Genomic DNA, 23,184 nt, shown 5'->3' with positions numbered 1-23,184 from the left:
CTGTTATGATCCCCAGCTGAGGTTACCACTGGACAAGCCTGATCCCAGAGTGGAACCCAGCTTGATAGATCCTAACTTTTATTTGTTTAGATACGTGGAGAGGGGCTACTGAACAGAGTCACCAGAGTCAGCTAATGAACTTTTAACAAAAGCATAGAACACTCATTAAATAAGAAAAGATGAACTATATTACAATACTCCTTTACCCACAACTATACATTTACAAATATATACAGATTTGTAAGGATAATAAATTACAAAAACTATCTTTTACTCTCATGTCCACAGTAAGTACATAGTCCATGTAAACCAATTGGCAACCTGTGGCCAGACACTCCATACTCTGAAACCAAGTGACAGATGCCAACTCAAACAGATGCTATGGATCCCTCCTCCACTCCCCCCAGAAGCTTGTTACACCAGAAGCCAACCGGCCTCACTGAACTCTGCCTTTCATGCGAGGGTTTCCAATTTCCATTCTCCCAGAATTCACTTTGGAATCTTCTCCCAAACCAATGCTTTCTCTCAGATGCCTTTCACAAGGGTTCACCCCCAGGGTTTCAAACTCGCCTTCTAATATTCCTCTCCCTTGGGTCACCACATGCATTTAAGCTTTCTTCCACGCACTCACTTTCACCAACTCAGCTGTCAACAGTACACCTCTGCTTCATGTGCCCATAGCAAAGAGTTACAGACCTTCAGTTGCCTCTTTGGACCTCCTGGCCTCTTGCAAGCTGTTCTCGGTTTAAATATGCTTTCTGCAGCTTTTGTCTCTTTAAATCTGAAGCTTGGAGCCTTTGTTTGCTCCTCACTCTTAACTTCACTTAACAGGGCCTTTTCCAGGTTCCTGTGCTTCCATTCAACTGGAAGGTCTTCTTGGGACTTTCTCCTGTCCACTCCCCTGGATTTTGGGGTTTTTCTTTAGCTTGGGACTGGCTATCTGTCTCCTTTGCTCTAGTTTCTCCTGGCAGCTAATTTCAAAACCAAACTGAACTCAAACAGCTTCCAACTCTCAAACTGCTGTTTCTAGCTTCTTCTGTGTGTGTCTGTGGGAGGGACCTGCCTCCCTGGACCCCTGTTGCTAGGCAACAGCCCAGGTTTTTTTTTACTCTTGTTTGCTTTACTTGGCTTAGAGTCGTAAAACTCTCTTTAGAAATGCAGACATTTTTAAAAGTGAAACTAAAACTCAACTTGACCTTTTCTTAACCCACAAATAGAGAAATGCAAATCAAACTTAAACTTTAAAACTAAAACTCATTCCTAACACCCACAAATACCAATATAATTCACTTAAACTACCTATAACTAAACTTAAACTATTTCCTTACACCAGAAACCTATCTGAACCAGCCATATAGTGTGGCTACAAAAGCAGGTCAATGGCTGGGAATTCTGTGGTGCATAACTCACTCCCTGACTCCTCAAAGTCTTTTTATCATCACAAGACATAAGTCAGAGGTGTGATGGAATACATCCTGCTTGCCAGGATGAGTGTAGCTCCAAAAACACTACTCAAGAAGCTCAACACACTCCAGGACAAAGTAACCCACTTGATTGGCACCCCATCACCAACTTAAACATTCACTCCCTCCACACTGATGCGTAGTGGCAGCGGACTGTATTATCTACAAGATTCACAGCAACTTGCCAAAGCTCCTTCAACAGCACCTTTCAAACCTGCAACTCTACCACCTAGAAGAGCAAAGACAGCAGGCACATGGGACACCACCACCAGCTGCAAGTTAGAGTCATAGAGGTCAACAGCACAGAAAAATGCCCTTCGGCCCATCGAGTCTGCGCTGGTCAAACAAGCACCTAACTATTCTAATCCCATTTTCCAGAACTAGGCCCATAGCCTTGTATGCCATGGCATCGCAAGTGCACACTCAAATACTTTTTAAATGTTATGAAGGTTTCTGCTTCTACTGCCCTTTCAGGCAGTGAGTTCCAGATTCCCACCACCCTCTGGGTGAAAAAATACTTCCTCACATCCCCTATACACCTCCCGCCTCTTACCTTAAATCTATGCCCCCTGGTTATTTATCCCTCCATCAAGGGGAAAAGTTTCTTCCTGGCTACACTATCTATGCCCCTCATAATTTTATACACCTCAATCATGTCCCCCCCTCAATCTTCTCTGCTGCAGGCAAAATAACCCCAGTCTATCCAATCTCTCCTCATAACTAAACTCTCCAGCCCAGGCAACATCCTGGTAAATCTCCTCTGCACTCTCTCTAGTGCAATCACATCCTTCCTATAATGCGGATTCCAGAACAGCACGCAATACGCTGGCTGTGGCCGAACTAGCGTTTTATACAGTTCCAGCATAACCCCCCCCTGCTCTTATATTGGTTCCCCTCCAAGTTGCACACTATCCTGATTTGGAAATATATAGCCTTCACCGTCACTGGGTCAAAATCCTGGAACTCCTTCCTCAGCAACACTGTGAGTGTACCTTTATCACATAGACTGCAGTGGTTTAAGAAGGTGGCTCATCAACACTTTCTCAAGGGTAATTAGGGATGTGCAATAAATTCCAGCTTTGCTGCTGACACTCACAACTCATGAATGAATTACAAAAAAGAGAAATTTCTTCACTCAGAGGGTTGTGAATCTTTGAAATCCTCTACTGCAGAGGGTTGTGGATGATCAGTTTCTGACTCTATTCAACACCAAGATTGATAGATTCTTGGAATCTAAGGGAATCAAGGGAAATGGCGATTGGGTGGGAAAGTGGAGGAGAGGTCAAAGATTAGTGATGATCATAATGAATGATGGAGCAGGCTTGAAGAGCTGTATGGCTGCCTTCTGCTCCTATTTCTTATTTTCTAAAGTCACTGCAGTACCAGGGAAACCTAATGGTGAGGCTTTGAGCTCTGTTCTGTGAGCCAATGAGCTATCAAGGGAAGTCAGTGGTTGAGATCAAGAGCTGTGCATTGTCACTGGGGTGCCATAGGAAGCAGGTGGGTGAGACTGACATTTTGCACAATACTCCCAACAGCCATGCAGTTCAGGGTGTAAAATGTATGAAGAGAGAGAAGTTCACACAGTTCAGTACAGGCATTTCTTGCTGACAGATGACATGAAGTTAATTAGTACTGTTGCAGAAAAGGTATCTCATCATTTCTTGGCATCAGTCTCCAACCATCGCTGGGAAGATGCTGCTAATTGAATTAGGAATGGAATTGTAATTCCCAACATTGATGCAACTGGGGTCTAATTTTCAGCTGCCATCCTTGGGTTTCTGGCCTGCTTTATAAATGTTAACAGCGTCCTAGTTAATGCTGTTATTGCTTTCTATTGCAGGGTTGTAAAGGAAGAAATTTCAGACGACAATGCCAAGTTACCGTGCTTCAATGGGAGAGTGGTCTCGTGGGTAAGTAAGTGATTTCGCGGCAGGGGACCATGGGATAGGGGAGGGGGTGATGCATCCGTGTGTTCAAGTTTGTTAACTCAATGGAGGGTTCAAATCATTTCCTGAACTCGGAATATGCCTTGACACAGGTTTTATTAAAGTTAGAGACAAAAGCAGGAGATGCTGGAAACATCCAGCAGGTCAGAACAAAGAAAAGTACAGCACAGGAACAGGCCCTTCGGCCCTCCAAGCCTGCGCCGATCATATTGCCTGTCAAACTAAAACATTTTGCACTTCCGGGGTCCGTATCCCTCTATTCCCATCCTATTCGTGTATTTGTCAAGCTGCCTCTTAAACACCACTATCACAACTGCTTCCACCACCTCCTCTGGCAGCGAATTCCAGACACTCACTACCCTCTGCGTAAAAAACTTGCCCCGCACATCTCCTCTAAAGTTTTCTCCTCTCACCTTAAATCTATGTCCCCTAGTAATTGACTCTTCCACCCTGGGAAAAAGCTTCTGACTATCTACTCTGTCCATGCCACTCATAATTTTGTAAACTTCTATCGAGTTGCCCCTCAATCTCCGTTGCTCTAGTGAGAACAATCCGAGTTTCTCCAACCTCTCCTCATAGCTAATAACCTCCAGACCAGGCAGCATCCTGGTAAACCTCCTCTGCACCCTCTTCAACTCCTCCATATCCTTCTGGTAGTGTGGCGACCAGAATTGCACACAATATTCCAAGTTTGGCCTAACCAAGGTTCTATACAGCTGCAGCATGACTTCCCAGCTTTTATACTCAATACCCCTGCTGATGTAGGCAAGCATACCATATGCCTTCCTGACTACCTTATCCACCTGCATTGCCACTTTCAGTGACCTGTAGACCTGCATACCCAGATCCCACTGCCCGTCGATGCACTTAAGGGTTCTGCCATTTACTGAATAATTCCTACCTGTATTAGACCTTCCAAAATGCATTACCTCACATTTGTCCGGATTAAACTCCATCTGCCATTTCTCTGCCCAAGTCTCCAACCGATCTATATCCCGTTGTATCCTTTGACAATCCTCTTCACTATCTGCAACTCTTGCAAACTTACTAATTAGCCCAGTTACATTTTCCTCCAAATCATTTATGTATACTACAAACAGCAAAGGTCCCAGCACTGAACCCCGCAGAACACCACTAGTCACAGCTCTCCATTCAGAAAAGCACCCTTCCACTGCTACCCTCTGTCTTGTATGACCAAGCCAATTCTGTATCCATCTTGCCAGCTCACCTCTGATCCCGTGTGACTTTACCTTCTGTACCAGTCTGCCATGAGGGACCTTGTCAAAGGCCTTACTGAAATCCATGTAGATAACATCCACTGCCCTTCCATTGTCGATCATCTTTGTCACTTCCTCAAAAAACGCGATCAAGTTAGTGAGACACGACCTCGCCTTCACAAAACCATGCTGCCTCTCACTAATACGCCCATTTGCTTCCAAATGGTAGTAAATCCTGTCACGAATAATCTTCTCCAATAATTTCCCTACCACTGACGTAAGGCTCACTGGCCTGTAATTTCCTGGATTATCCCTGCTACCCTTCTTAAACAATGGAACAACATTGGCCATTCTCCAGTCCTCTGGGACCTCACCCGTAGCCAGTGAGGATACAAAGGTCAAGGTCTCAGCAATCCCCTCCCTTGCCTCCCTCAGTACTCTGGGGTAGATCCCATCTGGCCCTGGGGACTTATCCACCTTAATATTTTTCAAGACGCCTAACACCTCTTTTTTGATCTCAACATGATCCAGGCTATCTACACACTCTTCCTTAGACAAATCGACTGCTAAGTCCTTCTCTTTGGTGAATACTGAAGAGAAGTACTCATTTAGTATCTCTCCCATTTCTTCTGGCTCCACACACAGATTCCCACCTCTGTCCCTGAGTGGGCCTACCCTTTCCCTGGCTACCCTCTTGCTTTTTACATATGTATAAAAGGCCTTGGGATTTTCCTTAATCCTGGTTGCCAATGGCTTTTCCTGACCCCTTTTAGCCCTCCTGACTCCTTGCTTAAGTTTCTTCCTACTTTCTTTATATTCTCCATGGACTTCGTCTTTTCCCAGCCTTCTAGCCCTTACGAATGTTTCCCTTTTCTTTTTGACTAATCTCACAATATCCTTCGTTATCCAAGGTTCCTGAAACTTTCCATACTTATCCTTCATCCTAGCAGGAACATGCCGCTCCTGAATTCTAATCAACTGACGTTTGAAAGCCCCCCACATGTTAGTTGTTGATTTGCCCTCACACATCCGCCTCTAGCCTAGATTCCTTAGTTCCTGCCTAATATTGTTATAATTAGCCTTCCCCCAATTAAGCACTCAGGTAGCATCTCTGATGAAAGAGCAGTTGCTGTCTTGGGTGTGGCCCCTTGGTTTGGGAGGAACAATAGAGAAAAGACACTGAAGCTTGTGAGCGAGCAGAGAGACCTGGAGTTCAAATTCAGAACTGGGGACAGTGAGACCACAGGTAGTTAAAGATATGAAAAGAACAGCTGTGTTTTAGGATTTATAAATGTGGTATAGAGTACAAGGGTAAATAAGTAAATGATAAATTTATATAAACATTGATTAGGCCATAGTTAGAGATTGTATGCAGTTTTGGGCTCCCCATTATAAAAAGGATATTAAAAACACAGGGCAGAGTTTTGGGGCCCTGCCAAAGTTGGGAATAAGGCAATCAGGACCTGAAAATAGCAGCACTGGCCAGTGTGCCAATTTCTTGACCCCGTTCCTGGTCCGGGCCATTTTTGGAGGAGATGGTGCGGAGCCTGGCAAGGTTGCCTATCTACTATGAGGCAGGCAGACAGGCTCATTAAGAACTTTGTTAGACCCACTTAAAGGAGGCTGATTCGGATTTTCCAGCCTCCAGTTTCCTGTTGTGATAAGGGGCGTGCACTGATGAAAATCCCACTGCTTACTCCCTAGGGACAGGTTTAGGGACCTGAAAACAGTCCAGGCTCCTGTTTGCTGTCCACAAAGCAAATATTCAGCCTATTGACAATGCACAGTTTAGATTCTCCAGGATGTTGCCAAGGATAGGAAAGTAAGGGGGCTTTTTAACCTAATCCGCTCAATGGGGAACTGACTGGTTTTACTTCCTGCCCATTCCCTGCCTTGTTCTGTTCCTCGAAACTTGGAAAGTAAGATCGGGCAGGTATAAAACTAATGGCCGATTCGATCCTGCCAGTTTCCCACTGGATGGGTTAGGTTTAAATTCCCCCATGAACCATGAGAAGAGACTAAGATACCGCAACTGTTTCCAAAGGAGCAGAGAAAGGTAAGAAGAGATTTTAAGTTGTGAAAGATTTCGATAGAATGATAAAGGACAGACTATTCTTTCTGGTTGGGGAATCTGTGAGAAGGGTTCATTAATTTAGATAGTGAGGAGAGACAGGTTTGGAGAAATTTCTATACACCGTGTAGTTGAGCATGGATTGCTTTCCTCAGGGCGTGATTGAAATAGAGAGCATTGTGACTTTTGAGCGAAAATAAATATTTGAGCAGGGGAAGATACAGGTAAGGTTAAGTTTTGGATTGATGCATTGTTGTGAGGAGAGCGTGAGACAGTGAGATTAGTTTTGCAATGTGATGTTGGGGGGCGGAATTGGTGGAGTGGAGCAGTAGGTATAGTTTAGGATTGCTGCAGCAAAGAACAGGCACAGACATGATGGAACAAACGGCTCTCTACTGCTCTATCGCTTCTGTTCTGCTCACAATGATTTTGAATATCTGTTTCTAGGAACATGTTACTATTGCTACAAAATACAGAAGCAAAATACTACAGATGCTGGAAATCTGAAATAAAAGCAGCAAATGTTGGAAATACACAGGTGAGGCAGCATCTGTGGAGAGAGAAGCAGGGTTAACATTTGTGACTTGAAAGGTTAAATCTGTTTCTTTGTACAGATACCGCCTGACTGCTGAATATTTCCAGTATTTTCTGTTTTTATTTATATTACTGTTGCTGCTCACTGGCGGTGCTCATGTGGCTAAAGCAGTATGCTGGAAATCACCAATCCCAACCTCCTGTGCACAGCAACCTGCTATTTACCTTTTTCACACCTGAGCTTAGGCTGCAGCTAGTGACTGGATCCCTGATCCCAGGTCTTGAGTGATTTTTTAAAATTCTGTCATAGGTTGTGAGTGTCACTGGCAAGGTCAGCATTTGTTGCCTAATTGAACTGAGTGACTTGCTGGGCTATTTCAGAGGACAGTTAAGAGTCAATCACATTGCTGTGGATGTGGAGTCACATGAAGGGCAGCAGATTTCCTTCCCTAAAGGACATTAGTGAACCAGATGGGTTTTTATGACAATTGGTGATAGTTTCATGGTCACTTGTCAAGATTAGCTTTTTATTCCAGATCTTTATTAATTTGAAATTAAATTCCACCACCTGCCATGGTGGGATTTGAATCCATGTGCCCAGAGCTTTAGTCTGTCTACTGTCTACACCACTGTCTCATGCCTGCAAAGAAATAGTGGAAAATGTTTTAGTTCCGATTTTTGGTGAATGGGCACGAGTGGCAGGCGTGGAAGTGGACAAAAAATTCACGAAACTGCTTGGAGTGCAGGTTCTCCAGCTCCAACCCCCACTGGGCCATTTTTCCAGAGATACGTTGGGGTGTGATAGCAGCAGGGCTACCCATGCACGTGGGATGGGTACCTGATTCAAGTAGTTAAGGCTTATTAAGGCTCACTGTAGGACGCTGGATAGAATTTTCCTGTTGGCCTCTAGGTCCCTGAAAGTGTCGGGGAACAGCGTTGCTGCCCGGAATCGGCCTCTTGGCAGCAGAGCGCGGGTGCCAGTGCTCCCTGACTTCCTGTCTTCAGCCAAAGCTGCAGCTCATCCTGCGCAGGGGTTCTTCCCCCTCCCTCTAATGATGGTGGCTTGGTTGTTGAGACCATTTTTTAAATCTAAATTTAAGAAAATTGCAGGGAGGGCAGTTCCATCTTGGGGCGCCATCTCCCTCCCTCCCTCACATCCCTGCGAAGGCATCCTACAGCTGCTTCCAAGCTAGAGAACCTCTTATTGACTTTGAGATTCTGGAAAGGCTCCATCAGATTGGAAAGTAGCAAATATAACCCCTCTATTCAAGAAGGGAGGGAGGCAGAAAACATGAAACTATAGGCCAGGTAGCTTGACGTCTGTCGCGGGTAAGTTATTAGAATCGATCATTAAGGAGGTTATAACTGGGCACTCAGAAGAGCTCAAGGCAATAGGGAAGAGTCCGTGTGGTTTTGTGAAAGGAAAGTCACGTTTAACCAATTTATTGGAGTTCTTTGAAGGAGTAACATGCGTAGTGGATAAAGGGGAGCCCATAGAAAGCATTTGTTAAGGTGCCACATCAAAGATTATTATGGAAAATAAATGTGCATAGTGTAGTGGGTAACATATTAGCATGGATAGAAGATTGGCTGGCTGGCAGAAAGCAGAGAGTATGCATAAATGGGTCTTTTTCTGATTGGCAGGATGTGACGAGTGGAGTCCCACAAGGGTCTGTACTGGGGCCTTAACTTTTTATGATTTACATCAATGACTGAGATGAGGGGAGTGAAGACATGGTACCTAAATTTGCAGATGACACAAAGATAGGTAGGAAAGTATGTTGTGAAGAGGACATGAGGTTGCAGATGGATATAGATAGGTTGAGAGTGGGCAAAGATCTGGCAAATGGAATTTAATGTGGGAAAATGTGAAGTTGTTCACTTTGGCAGGAAGAACAAAAAAGCAGAGTATTACTTAAATGGAGAACGGCTGCATAATTCTGTGGTGTGGAGGGGTCTAGGTGTTCTAGTACATGAGTCACAAAAAGTTAGCATGCAGGTACAGCAAGTAATTAAGAAGGCTAATGGAATGCTATCTTTTATTACGAGAAGGATTGAACATAAAAGTAAGGATGTTAGGCTTCGGTTATACAGTGAGATGGCACTTCGAATACTGTGTGAAGTTTTGGTCTCCTTATTTAAGGAAGCATGTAAATGTGTTTAAGGCGGTTCAAAGAGGGTTTACGAGATTGATACCTGGAATGAGTGGGATGTCTTATGAGGAAAGGTTGGACAGACTGGGCTCGTTTCCACTCGAGTTTAGAAGAGTGAAGGGTGATTTGATTGAAGTATACAAGATCCTGAATGGCCTTAACAAGGTGAACGTTGAAAGGATGTTTCCTCTTGTGGGTGAGTCCAGAACTAGGGGGCACTGTTTTAAAATTAGGGATCACCCTTTTAGGACAGAGATGAGGAGAATTTTTTTTCTTTGAGGATTGTGTGACTTTGGAATTCTCTGCCTCAGGAGGGGGGTGTCATTGAATATTTTTAAGGCGGAGGTAAATAGATTCTTGTTAGGCAAGGGAATCAAAGGTTAACGGGGTTAGATGGGAATGTGGAAATTGAAACACAAGAAGATCAGCCATGATCTTATTGAATGGCGGAGCAGGCTCGAAGGGCCGAATAGTCTACTCCTGTTCCTATTTCTTATGTTCTTATGAGCCCACCCTCTGGCCACTAATTGGCCAGTTTGTGGAAAACTGCAGATTAGTGATTGTTTCCCATACAGTGCGGGCATCTGACCCCTATCTGAATTTGAAGCCAATGGTGAAAATCCTGCCCATACCGTTTGGGAGGATTTATAGTATAAGATTTTTATTAAGAGTTCTTCTTTTTGAAAGAGACCGAAAGGCTGTGTGCTAGATATTGAGTGGACAAGGAGGGAAAATTGGGGATGATTGTTAGTGGGGAGGCACCTGTTTTACTGAAAGCATGTGATGTAGGTAGTGCCAAGCATTAATATGTACGCACAAGAGCTGCTGTGCTCTTCAGTCCTGCCACTCCAACAGTCAAAAGATATTGATCTGATATATTAACATTGCTTGGGGATTGACAGGGGCCGGGGTACTTTAATTGCAGTACTCTGACTGTTAGTGCGCAGTAAAACTGATGGGATCTGTAAATGGGATATTTATTGGACCGTGCGTGAACTGCATTAGCAGATTGGATTACTGCTGCTCTGAGGCATTGGAATTGTTGCTGTGAAAGTCGCCATGGGAATGGAGAGAAGTTGGTTGAGATTGGGCGCAGGCTGTTATGAAGTGTTAACACTGGCATAGACCAGTTGCGCCGAATGGCCTGTTTGTGTGCTGTAGATACGATGTAATGTAATTACCCACACAGACTAACTGGCAGAAGACACTGAATATCTGGTTAGCTTTACGGAAAATCAAACAAGGAAATTTGGAGCTCCAATTTTTTATCATGAGGCATGAAAAGCGAGATAAATGAAAGATGAGCCGTTTGACCAAGTTATTGAGTGAATGCTATTTTCACAACAAACTCGATCTGAGAAAAATCCAGAGAAAAGCCCTCTGGTTTGCACCAAGGGCCAACTGGAACTGGGCAGAACTAAGGGTATGGATATTGATCTCTTTCACTAATGGGTCACAGATAACAACTTAACATATTCTATATTTATTTGGGATTTCCAGCATTCACTGTAGTTTGCTCTTGCATTGCTTCATTAGATGAACTAGTCTACTAGTGTAACAGTGACAAATTGTTGCAGTTTTTCCAGTGAAGTGGTGACAAGTTGCACTAGTGGAGGAGTGGAAGCAACAGATTGGATTGTGCTGTGTGTGTGTGCGCGCGCCCGGTTGGTAATGTAAGGTGGAGGCCCACCATAGCACATGATAGCCCAGTAGGAAAATTATTCTACCAGTGAAAAATGTGTTGAGAAATAGCTGCCTTCTCACCATTTCCAAATACCATGCAACAAAAATATACTTCCAATTACTTTAGGGTCCAGGAATGTGCCTTTATAACAGGGAATCACCAACTCTATCATAATTTGTGGGCCCTTTCTGACCCTCGCTTCCCTTTCCCCTTGCTAATTCAGAACTGTCCAATGTGACACAGTGCTTTGCTTCTGTTTGGAACAGAGCTGATGTCTGAGGTGGAACTCTGAGAAATGTCACTAATGGTGGGGTTGTCCCTCATTGCCAACATGTTGCCTGTAGTGTAATTACAGGCAAAGAGATGAGTTATCAGAAGAGAGCAGTTGTCTGGAATAGTTGAAGTACCACTGAAGTAGCTTGCACCAATCACCACAGCAGGCAGCCATTTGTTCACTCTGGGATTCAAACTTCAACCATGTGCCAATTGGAAGTGGGTCTTCTCTAGATGCCTGGGTCAATCGTTGGCCTATGTGGGATACCTGATTAGAGCAGTTAGAGAGCGTGAAAATCAGATTCCGACTCCTGATCACTGATCTCTTGCTGAAAATCACAGCGTTTCTGGTTGGGTAGGCAATGTATGTAGTGATGTGGAAGGTATCATATTACGTGTTACGAGCAGGGACAGGAGGGAACTGAAACCCTTGTCCCCTTTCCCTTACTGTCTGTAATCAATGTGATTTTGGAAAGGAAGGTGGGTATGTTTCTCAACCCTAGAATGTGTGGTCAATTTTTAAATAATCAGCAGCAAGTTTTCATGGGTTTAAATAGAGGATTATTTAATTATGCATCCACCCCCAAAGTCCAAATGCTACGTCTCTCACATTCATTCTCACACAAACCCTCTGCAAATATACAGTTCAGGAGGATAGCACACTCTTACAAGTTGTAAACGAAAGAATAGCTCATAATTCATGTGTTTGGCTCATCGTAGGAAAAACAGTCATTGTTGAAGGTCACTCCAAAAGGATAGACTAGGTGGTTTCAATAGCTAGAGTCGTATATTAACATTGTTTAGGATTCCCTCGAGATGGCTTTTTCAGCAGATTACAAAGTTGTTACTTATGATTTTCTTACCGGGGGTCAAGTTTCTATTCTGGTGGACTCTGAAAAGGAACGGCTGGGAGACTAACATGTAGCAGTCTCCAGTTTGGTAAAAGGCATGGATGTTACTACATTTTTCGGCAGCTGTGGCTTCTTTCTGTGTTCTTTGCAGATTGACGAATTTCTCTCTGATTATTGGGATAAAGAATTTGTAAGCTGAAGACAGTTTGGGTCATGTGATCAACTGCTATTTTCCATCTAGAATAGTTTACGCTAAAAGCCATTGATATACAATGGATGGGGGGGTGGGGGTGGGGAGTGGGGTCAAGGGGATCTGTTCATTCCTACTTTTGATAAACTGGCCTCTGCAGCTTCCTTTCTTAAGTTTCAAACTTGGAGATATGAAGTCTGGAAGTCCATTGATTTTGAGTTTTGAGTAAACCACAAACAACAGCAGGTATGCTTTCCACAGATGGGTTCCATCTGGGTATGTCCATCCGTAGTTATTCAATCAGAAACTTTCTGGAGACTTGAAGCAGAAATTGTAAAAGTCACCTGACCTTTGGCAACCAACTTAGCCACCTTGTTAGTGTCCATTTTTAAATAAATTTCAGTTCCAGAAAATTATATATTGAATGCAGTCCATGTTTAAAGTATGATTAGGACATGCATAACATATGGGACATGACATATGGGACAAGCTGGATGGACTGAAGGATGTCTTCTTGTCCATCATTGTACATAAACTGGGTGTTGTGTGAGGACAGGACAGGATTGGACCACAGTTGAATCTTTAAACTGAATCATGATGAATGGCCACTTGGGCCTAAACCCAGAGTGTGCCTCCCCCAACAAGTAGTAGGATAGCAGGGAGAGTGAAAATGCCATGTCACTCTGTATCCCTCTCATGTCCGAGAATGTTTCAGATCTCTACTTTTTGCTCTCCTTTGCAATGTAAGCATAACTGGGACCTTATATCAAGTGTGTTATTGTTTGGCTGCTTCACTTGGCACCAGCAAAGTACCAATCAAGAGATCCATCTGAGCCCTGGCTACTCTTATAAATGCACATTTTCAAGCTAGTGATTAGATATAAAGTCTCATAGGAAAATTAATATCAGATGTTCAATATAAAGTTATACAATTATGTGTGCAGTATAAAATCACTTGAGATATAAAATGATACTTTCAATATAAAATCCAATGGGCGATATAAAAGCCTATGGAAGTATAAAATGAGATGGGATTCTGGTGCCAGTGGAACCACAATGATGTCAATGGTCAAAGCATTAAAATCGCTGAAAGTAAAACTCCTTTCTGCATGGTTGTGGCTGGATTCTTGTGGTCCCTCCATTTCAGTAAGGCACAAACTTCAGCTCTTAGTTCAATCTCAGGGGCCTCAACTAAAGAGCAGAGCTTGGTCGATGTTCAGAAACCTCCTTTGCACAATGAGCTTTTATCTGAACACCCATCACAAGCTCTGAATTCTGAACTTGAATATCACAAGGACTTGTCAAAACTTTTCAGCGCCCCTCTGTGTTTAACTAATTTGCATTGAGTTTCCGAATCCAAGTTATTATGTAAATTTGGAACGTAAGTCCCAATTCTGAGCTGTAGTACATACCGTTCAGTACTTCCCCCACCTTTTCACTACTCTTCCAATCAGTGCCTGTTGCTTCTGACCTTCAGCCAACTTCTTAGCCAGAGTTTAATCCTGAATCTGCACCATCTATGAGCTTAATTAAAATCTTTCTATGTAGGACTTTATCAAATGCCTTTTAGAAACCTAAATAAACATCGTCACCATCGCAGCTCCCTTCCCTTGACACCAACTCCAATCATCTCTCTGGCAACTACCTGAGGCTGAATCAGATTGCTCGCAAACTTGGGGCTGGATTCAATGGCCTCAGTAAAAGGTGACGTGATGACGTTGCACATCCTCCCATCCCTCTGGGGGATACCTACACTCTTCCTGCTGCCAATGTTGCAAGTGGCAAGGTCCTCCATGCACCCTCCATTTCACCTCCTTCCCAGAGTGATTTATTGCCCTGAGTATTGTCACCCCGCCCACCAGACAAACTCCAGCCTCTCCGCACCTAATGAATCTGCACCCCAGGTGACTGGCCAGTTACTGAATCTCCTTCTCATGGCATCATGAATATTTTATTTTTAAAATCATTTCTTATGACTTTATTTTATACCAGGTTGGGCACACCCCCAGCAGGCCTTGTTCTCTCGTAGGCATTATGCACCCTCTTCTCCAAAGATAATGGAAGATTGTTGGGTCTCATTCCTGCAAAGATCAAGCCATTATGTTTGTGTCTGGCATGTATGCTTCCTGACTCCACCACCTGTCTATGCTCCTCATGACCTACCTGTCCTTTCATTTCACCCCCTCCCCTTAATCGCCGGAGTCATGCAGAGTAGCATGGCTGCTTGATTCTGCCTTGTGACCATGGCCCAAACATTAGCTCATTCCCCACTTGTTATGCATAACATCCTCCCATAACAATATGCACACATTGGAGAGAAGGTTTGACACACACCCTCTCAGAACGGAGATCATTAAGCCTCTTGCTGTACTGCAACCACATCCTTCTGATGACCCCATGGCTGCTGATCTCCTCTGCCATCTCTAGCCAGCCTTGCTTGGTCTGGTGTGGAGGTCACCTCTTGCCATTCTGCTGCATTAGAACTTCCTGCCATTCACAAAACCTGGAGGAGTACTTGCAGGGAGTCACCATCAAACCGTGGGACCATCCAGCCTTTTAGATCCTCCAATGTGCCTGGCAGCCCCAGCAAGTGTGATAGGTCCCTTTTTTCAGCTGTGAGGGAGCCCTGGTTGGGCGGATAAAATTTCCTTCTTTGCAACAGGGCTGGCAGAAAACACAGCTGGCACAATAGTCCCCAACGTGACCGCAGCTGCTCTGCCCTGCTGCTTCTCCATTACTTAGTTTTCAGCTCTCAATGCTGCCTTTCCTCAGTTTTTCCAAACTGCCAAAGTTGATGACTCCTTAGGCTGCCCATCCCACAATATCAGTGGACCTTTAACTTGAAGGCTGGAACTGACTTCCTGTTCACTGCCTGACCCTTATTCTGCAGGATATTCTGCGATTTGCTGTGGAGCCTGCTGGCTGGCCGCTAATTGGTTGGCATTCCCGCCAGTTGGCTGAAGCTTGATTGTGCCGGAAGCATGGGGCAGGAGCAAACGCACCCTGACCCTGCTAGAAAGCATTAATTCCAGATCTTGGTGTTACCTTTAACCCCAAGGTGAGTTTCTGACCACATATCTGGGTTTTTACTATGACCACCTATTTCCAACTCTAACATCACCTGATTTAGCTCAACTCCTCTGCTGCTGAAACCCTCATCCATGCTTTTGTTATCTCTAGACTTGACTATTCCAGTGCACTCCAGGCCAGCCTACCATATTATACCCTCCATAGACTTGAGGTCATCCGAAACTCTGCTGTTCATCTTTTAACTTGTTCCAAGTTCTGCTCAACACCCATGAGCTCGATGCTGTACAGAGGCTCCCGGTAAAGAAAGGTCTGAATTTCAAGATTCTCATCTTCGTTTTCAAATTCCTCCTTGGCTTCACCCCTCCCTATCTCTATCATCTCCTCCAGCTTCACAACCCTCCAAGATAGCTGTCCTTCAATTTTGGCCTCTTGTGGGCTCTTGATTTTAATCACTTCACCATTAGTGACAACCACATCATCAGTCACCAAGGACCTGAACTCTGGAATTTCCTCCCTAAACCTCTCCACCTCTCTTTCTTCCTTTAGGCCATTCCTTATAACCTATCTTTTTAACCTGGCTTTTGGTCATTTGGCCTAATATCTCTTTGTGTAGCTTGGTGTTGAACTTTGATAATCACCCCTGAGAACCGCCTTAGAACATTTTACTATGTTAAAGGTTCTGTATAAATACAAATTGTTGTTGTCGTTGGCCATAATGCTGGTAGGCAGATACACATGCGCGCACACACTCGAGAATGTGCACACACAGATGTACGTATACATGCACACAGTTTAAGCCTGTTCTGTATAGGATCTCATAATGTTGTAACTGCACTACTGTAAGGCTAGTAGGTGCTGGAATTCAGATATTGAAGTGGTAAAATCCGTTGAAGAATTACAGAATGACAGGGCAATAGCAACCCTTTGTATCAACGACCAAATTCTTCTAAACTTTAGTCGAGCAACCTGTGATTGTGAGTAGAAATAATAAAGATCCATGAATATTGGAAGTCTGAAATACAAGCAGAAAATGCTCCAAGCACACAGCTCAGTCAGCAGGCAAGTTATATTAATTATTTAGAGGCGGCCCCTTTCATGGGAATAGAATGTCCTCATGTAATTCCTTGAATTAACATGCAGTGATTCTGAAATATAGTGTGTGCGCTGCAGATCTAGGTTAGTGCTGCTTTCTCTCTCTGCTCAGGCCTGTTACTGATTACTAGTGAGGTGACGCTTGCCTTAATCAGGAACCAGAGATGATAAAACTATACTTTAACAGGCAGGCACACTTGTGAATAATGGAGGGCGTTATTATACCCTAGTGCAAGTTTGTTGTCATTGTACATCCTGGAGTGTGCCTGGAGTACAGATTCTCAATGGTAACCCAAAAGTCAGTGAGAAACCAAATACAAACTGAACTGAAATTCCAAATATATGAAGTGCAGACAGGATGTGAGGAGGACAGTAGCTTTGTGATATAGTTGGAACCAGTGATGCTCTTGCGAGAAACTCAGTGCAATTGAAAGCCAGACAGGAGCAAGCAACTAATAACATAATTACTGAGACTTTGCTGCTTTCAGAATGAGAAGTGATGAGTGGTTTGTTTGGGGTTAACTTGCTCTTTCTGGTATGTATTGTGTGAATGCCACATGCCAGTAGGGATGGCCTGCTGGAGAAGTCACATTAACTTGACACTTTCACTCCATCTCTCGCCCCTGTCTCAGCCCATCTGTTGCTGAAATGCTCATCCATGCCTTTGTGATCTCTGGATTTGGCTGTTCCAATTCTCTCCTGGCTGGCTCCCCATCATCTCTGTAAACATATTGTCATCCAAACTATGTTGCCCATGCCCTAATTCACACCAAATCCATTCACCCATTATGCCTGTGCTCATTGACTTACATTGCCTCCTGGTTAAGCAACATTTTGATTTTAAAATTCTCATCCTTGTTTTCAAATCCTTTCATGGCCTCACACCCCTCTATCTCTGTAACCCCTTCCATCATTGACAACCCTTTGAGATTTCTGCACTCCTCTAAGTTTGGTCTCTTGCACATTTCTGATTTTAATCACTCCACCATTGGTGGCCTTCAACTGTCTAGGCCCTGAGCACTAGAATTCCCTTCCTAAGCCCCACTGCCTTTCACCCTTCCTCTCCTCCTTTAAGATGCCCTTAAAACTTACCTCTTTGACCAAGCATTTGACCACCTATCCTAAATTTCTTTGTGTGGCTGTGTGTCAAATTTTATTTGATAATGCTCCTGTAAAGTGCCTTGATATCTAATTGCAAGTTATTGTAAGTTATTATGTTATGTGCATAAAGCTAATTATAATATACTATATTTTACACTGTTATATAACAACAACTTACATTTAGGTAACGCTTTTAACATCATAAAATATCCTGAAGTGCTTCACATGAGCGATCATCAAACAAAATTTGACACCGAGCCACGCAAGGAGGTATTAAGGCAGATGAGGCTTGGTAAATCCCAAATAGTGAGGGATGGGAATGTTGCACGAATGTTCAAGGATTCCGTATCTTATCTGACTGGCCCTTATCCATCCTGCCAATTCCCGTGAGCAGTGCAGATGATAAAGGAACTGTCCCACCTCAACTACCCAGGCAGGAGAATTCCAAAAGGGATTTTTTTTGTGTGACACCAATCACTTATTTGGTATCAGTGTGATTATTTGAATTGCTCTAGCAAAGAGCTAGCACAGACATGACCAGATTCTTTCTGTTCTGCAAACCTGTACAGTAACAGTGACCTGATGAATCATTAAGCTCCAATCAGCATGTTTGTGGCTTGAAATGACCCCTGTTGCTGCCCCCTAGTGTTACTGTACTTCGCTGCAAGTTGAACAAAAGCTGCTTCTAGTTTCATACAGAAAGACTCCTAAAACAGCTGTGAGGTGAATCACAGTTAATTTGTTTTTTCCTGTGTTCAATGAGGGATAAATACTGGCCAGGACATTGGACACCTCTCCTGTTCTTCTTCCAGCGGGATCATTAACATTCACCTGAGAGGGCAGATGGGGCCACAGTTATCTGAGAGGTGGTCCCACAGAGCAGCTTATCTCGGTGGAGATGGTAAGAGGAACTACAATTGGCCTCAGTACTCCGGTGTTAGAGAGAGGAGAAGTTAGCCAGAATTCCTGAAGCTGATCACTGTTCGATAATCTGTTGGATCATATTGTGTTTGGCAATGGGGTGTGGTCAGGATCTGGCTTGAGGTGGCAGACACCCAGTGACCACAGGGGTAGCTGGGGAGTCTCCTGATTTCTTGCCACTGCTGTTGCATGAAATCCTGAATCTTCAGCAGGAAGCTGGACAGTGCATCAAATGAACACGTTCCACAGAGTCAATGACAAGCCAAAGGAAGCTTATCAGTTGATTGTGCTGTAAATTGGGCTGTGGCTGGCAGCAATTATCATAAAGATGGAATAAAAGATTTCAAAGTTCACATTTCATTACTCAAATATTCCAGGACAGACCCTGGTTCCACAGCTGTCACTGTACCTCCTCCCTACCCCTCCCTCCCATCTCGTGTCAGGTAGTCTCTTTAGGTTGTGTAGATTACATAGACGGTGCAGCACGGCTTTTTGGCCCAACTCATCTGTGCTGATGTTTATACTGTACTGTACACAAGTCTCCTCCCATTCCATCTACCTTTCAGCCTTCCAGCATATCTTTCTATTTCTTTTTTCACTTGTACTCATCTAGTTTTCTCTTGCAAGCATCTAAACTATTTGCCTCAGCCACTTCTGTGGTAATGTTCCACATTCTAACCATTCTGAGTAAAGAAATGTTTCCTTATTTCCCTATTGGATTCATTAGTAACTATTAGTAACTGTCCTTTATCTAGCAACAGAGGCTTTTTAAGTAAGTAATGAGTCTCTGGTCACACCTTGCCTTGATTACAGACTGTCATTTGGTTTCCACGACGCAAGAGAGACATTCGAGCCCTGAAGGTGGCGCAGAAAAGGGCCACAAGATAGGTGCATAACATCAAGGGGGAACTAAGTTATGAAGAAAGACTACAGAAATATGGGGCTAGATTTTCCCTACAGAGGGAGGGAAAAGAAGTTAGGACTGTTTTTGGGTCCTGAACCCACCTCCAGTGGGAAACTGCTTAAAGTTGAGATTTTCGCAGGGTAAGCCCTTAACTGGTACGGAGATGGATTCCTGCCCAATTAAGGGTGGCAGACGAGCTCTCAAAGTTGGAGGGCCAACTAGAGGCCTTCCTGCTTCAGAGAAGCATCCGGCTGCAGTACAATTAACTGAAAGGGCACTTCAACAGGAAGGTCCCCTCTCAGCCACTTTTCAAGTTACAAACATGCGAATTAGGACCAGGAGTAGGCTCCTGCCCCGCCATTCAATAAGATCATGGCAGATCTGACTTTAACCTCTCATAGTTGATTTGCCTCCCCCATCCTGTTGCATCTGGAAAATCCCAGTCAGCCTCCTTCATTTGCCTCATAACAAGCCTAATTGCCTTCCCAGGCTCCCAAACCAGCATAACCAAAATGGCCAATGTCAGGAATGGGGTCAAGAAGCCAACACACCTTCTGGCCTTGTAATTTTAGGGTCCCGCTTGCCTCCATTCCTGGTGTTGGCGGGGTCTGAAATTCAGCCCATGGATTTTTCAATCTTAAAAAGCGGCAACTGAGGGAGACCATGTGGAAAGTCCTGAAATCTACATCTTCACAAAGATGAAGGTCATAGCCAGGCACTTGCATGGCATGAATGTTACTTGACACTTGTTGGTCCAGGCCTCAATGTTTTTAAAAATTCATTCATGGGATGTGAGCGTCACTGGCTAGGCCAGCATTTATTGCCATCCCTAATTGCCGTTGAGAAGCTGGTGAGCTGGCTTCTTGAACAGCTGCACTCCGTGCGGAGGAGGTACACCCACAATGCTGTTAGGAAGGGTGTTCCAGGATTTTGACCCAGCGACAGTGAAGGAATGGTGATATATTTCCAAGCCGGGATGGTGAGTGGATTGGAGGGGAATTTCCAGGTGGTGGTGTTTCCACCTATCTGCTGCCCTTGTCCTTCCAGATGGTAGTGGTCGTGAGTTTGGAAGGTGCTGTCTAAGAAGGCCTAGTGAGTTCCTACAGTGCACCTTGTAGATGGTACACACTGCTGCCACTGTGCATTGGTGGTGGAGGGAGTGAATGTTTGTGGATGGGGTGCCAATCAAGCAGGCTACTTTGTCCTGGATGATGTCAAGTTCTTGAGTGTTGTTGGAACTGCACTCATCCAGGCAAGTGGAGAGTATTCCATCACACTGCTGACTTGTGCCTTGTAGATGGTGGACAGGCTTTGGGGAGTCAGGAGGTGAATTACTCACCACAGGATTCCCTGGCCTTTGACCTCTTATAGCCACAGTATTTATATGGCTAGTCCAGTTCAGTTTCTGGTCAATGATAGCCTGCAGGATGTTGATAGTGGGGGATCTAGTGATGGTAATGCCATCGAATGTCAAGAGGCATCAGTTAGATTCTCTCTTGTTGGTGATGGTCACAGCCTTGCACTTGTGTGGCACTGCATTTGACATGGACTGCTTCATTTTCTGAGGAGTCATGAATGGTGCTGACCATTGAGCAATCATCAGCGAACATCCTTACTTTTGACCGTATGGTGGATGGAAGGTCATTGATGAAGCAGCTGAAGATAGTTGGGTCTAGGACACTACCCTGAGGAACTCCTGCAGTGATGTCCTAGGACTGAAATGATTGACCTCCAGCAACCACATCCATCTTCCTTTGTGCTAGATATGATTCCAACCAGTGGAGAGTTTTCCCCCTAATTCCCATTGACTTCAGTTATGCTAGGGTGCCTTGCTGCCTTGATGTCAAGGGCAGTCACACTCACCTTACCTCAAGTTCAGCTCTTTTGTCCATGTTTGAACCAAGACTGTAATGAGGCCAGGAGCTGAATGGCCCTGGCAGAACCCAAACTGAGCATCAGCGAGCAGGTTATTGCTAAGCAAGTGCCGCTTGATAGCACTGTTCATGACTTGTTCCATCACTTTACTCATGATGGAGAGTAGACTGATGGGGCAGTAATTGGCTGGGTTGGATTTGTCCTGCTTTTTGTGTATAGGACATACCTGGGCAATTTTCCACATTGCTGGGTAGATGCCAGTATTGTAGCTGTACTGGAATAGCTTGGCTAGGGGCACAGCAAGTTCTGGAGCACAAGTCTTCAGTACTATTGCTGGAATGTTGTCAGGGCCCATGTTATCTAGGCCTTGTTGCACGTGGGCAACTTCAGTGTCTAAGGAGTTGTGGATGGTACTGAACATTCTGCAGTCATCAGTGAACACATCACTTCTGATCTTATGATGGAGAGAAAGCTAATGTTGTAGCAACTAAGGATAGCTGGATCTAGAACACCATCATGAGAAGCTCCTGCAGCAATATCCTGGAGCTCAGATGGTTGGCCGCCAACAACTACAGTCATCTTTTTGTGCTAAGTATGAATCCAATCAGTGGAGAGTTTTCCCTTTGATCCCCATTAAGCTAAATTTTGTTAGAGCTCTTTGATGCCACAGTCAACCAATCTACTCTAATGATATTGTTTGAGGGATGGCACACGCACTAGGACACCAGCAGAACCCTCTTGCTGCACCCTGAAACAGTGCCAAAAACTTGAAAATGTTGTCATGGTGCTGTTTTGAAGGAAAGGGGAGCTCCCACCAGGACCCCGAGCCAACATTTATCCCTGGACCAACATGCTAAAAACAAACCAGTGATTTACTCATTCCACAGCTGTCCAAGGGATCCTTCTACGCACCTATTGGCTGCTCTCTTTCCCACACCAGCAGGTTATTCAGCATTGTGAAGCAGTATGGCCAATCTTCTTTTCACCAGATGGGCCACACTCATTTTACCTTTTTAGCGCAAAGGTGCGGAGGTCAAATGCATTTCCTCCTGCCTTGGCTGCAGTCATCTGACCCAACACAAACCACGAGTAGGACCCAGGACTGTTTGCCCTGTGTGGCTCAGCACCACACAGGGCAGTTTATTTAACCACTGAGCCATGTAGGGAGCTGTGGGAGGTCTTTGTCTATGCTCTTGGTAATATAATGATGGTGGTTAGCCTAACTCGTGTCCTCTTGGGAGGTGTTAGCCATGGCCCAGTGATAACACGCGCCACAGAGACGGCCTGTGTTCATGTTGACTCTAGGGAATTGAGCCCATAACCCAGGCTGATGCACTCAATGCAGCACTGAGGGAGTGTTGCACTGTTGGAGGTGCTCTCTTGTGGGTAAGATATTAAATCAAGGCCCCATCTGCCCTGCAGTTTCTAAAAGATTGCATGGCACATTGTGAAGAAGAGCAAGGCTGTTCTCCCTGGTTAATATTTATCCCTCAACCAACATCAGTAAAACAGGCAATTTGGCAATTAACACATTTATGTTTGTTGGATCTTGTTGTGTGTAAATTGGCTGCTGCATTTCCTACATTACAACAGTGACCACCTTTCAAAATTACTTAATTGGCTGAAAGATACTTTGGGCCACTCTGAAGTATTGAAAAGTATAAATGAATTTTTTTCTATCTTTTTTATTTCTGTTTCTCTCTATCTTGCTGGATCTTTCTTTCATTCTCACAACTTGATTTTCCTTTTCCTTCCTCTTGCTTTCTGTTTTGCTCCCTCTCCTCCCTTTGTTTCCCTTTGTTTCTTTCTCCTCTTACATTTTTAACTAAGATTCACCTTCATCCTGTTTCAGAGAATGGTTCATTTTTATACACTG

At 44.2% G+C, this 23,184-nt stretch overlaps 1 protein-coding gene across 3 annotated transcripts in view; it reads left to right on the top strand.

The window, feature by feature from the left end:
• The window catches only part of LOC144690450 (segment polarity protein dishevelled homolog DVL-1-like), a 119,100-nt gene that overhangs the window by 25,391 nt on the left and 70,525 nt on the right, over positions 1-23,184 (top strand). For all 3 annotated transcript variants that reach the window (XM_078557966.1, XM_078557965.1, XM_078557964.1), the window contains exon 2: positions 3,307-3,376. In XM_078557966.1, the coding sequence (XP_078414092.1) occupies positions 3,307-3,376 (70 nt within the window). The remainder of the gene's footprint in view (positions 1-3,306; positions 3,377-23,184) is intronic.

This window comes from Cetorhinus maximus, chromosome 15 (assembly GCF_964194155.1).
Source record: "Cetorhinus maximus chromosome 15, sCetMax3.hap1.1, whole genome shotgun sequence".
Taxonomy (NCBI): domain Eukaryota; kingdom Metazoa; phylum Chordata; class Chondrichthyes; order Lamniformes; family Cetorhinidae; genus Cetorhinus; species Cetorhinus maximus.
The sequence above is the reverse complement of the archived record's forward strand: the minus strand, read 5'-3'. Positions and strand labels throughout refer to the sequence as shown.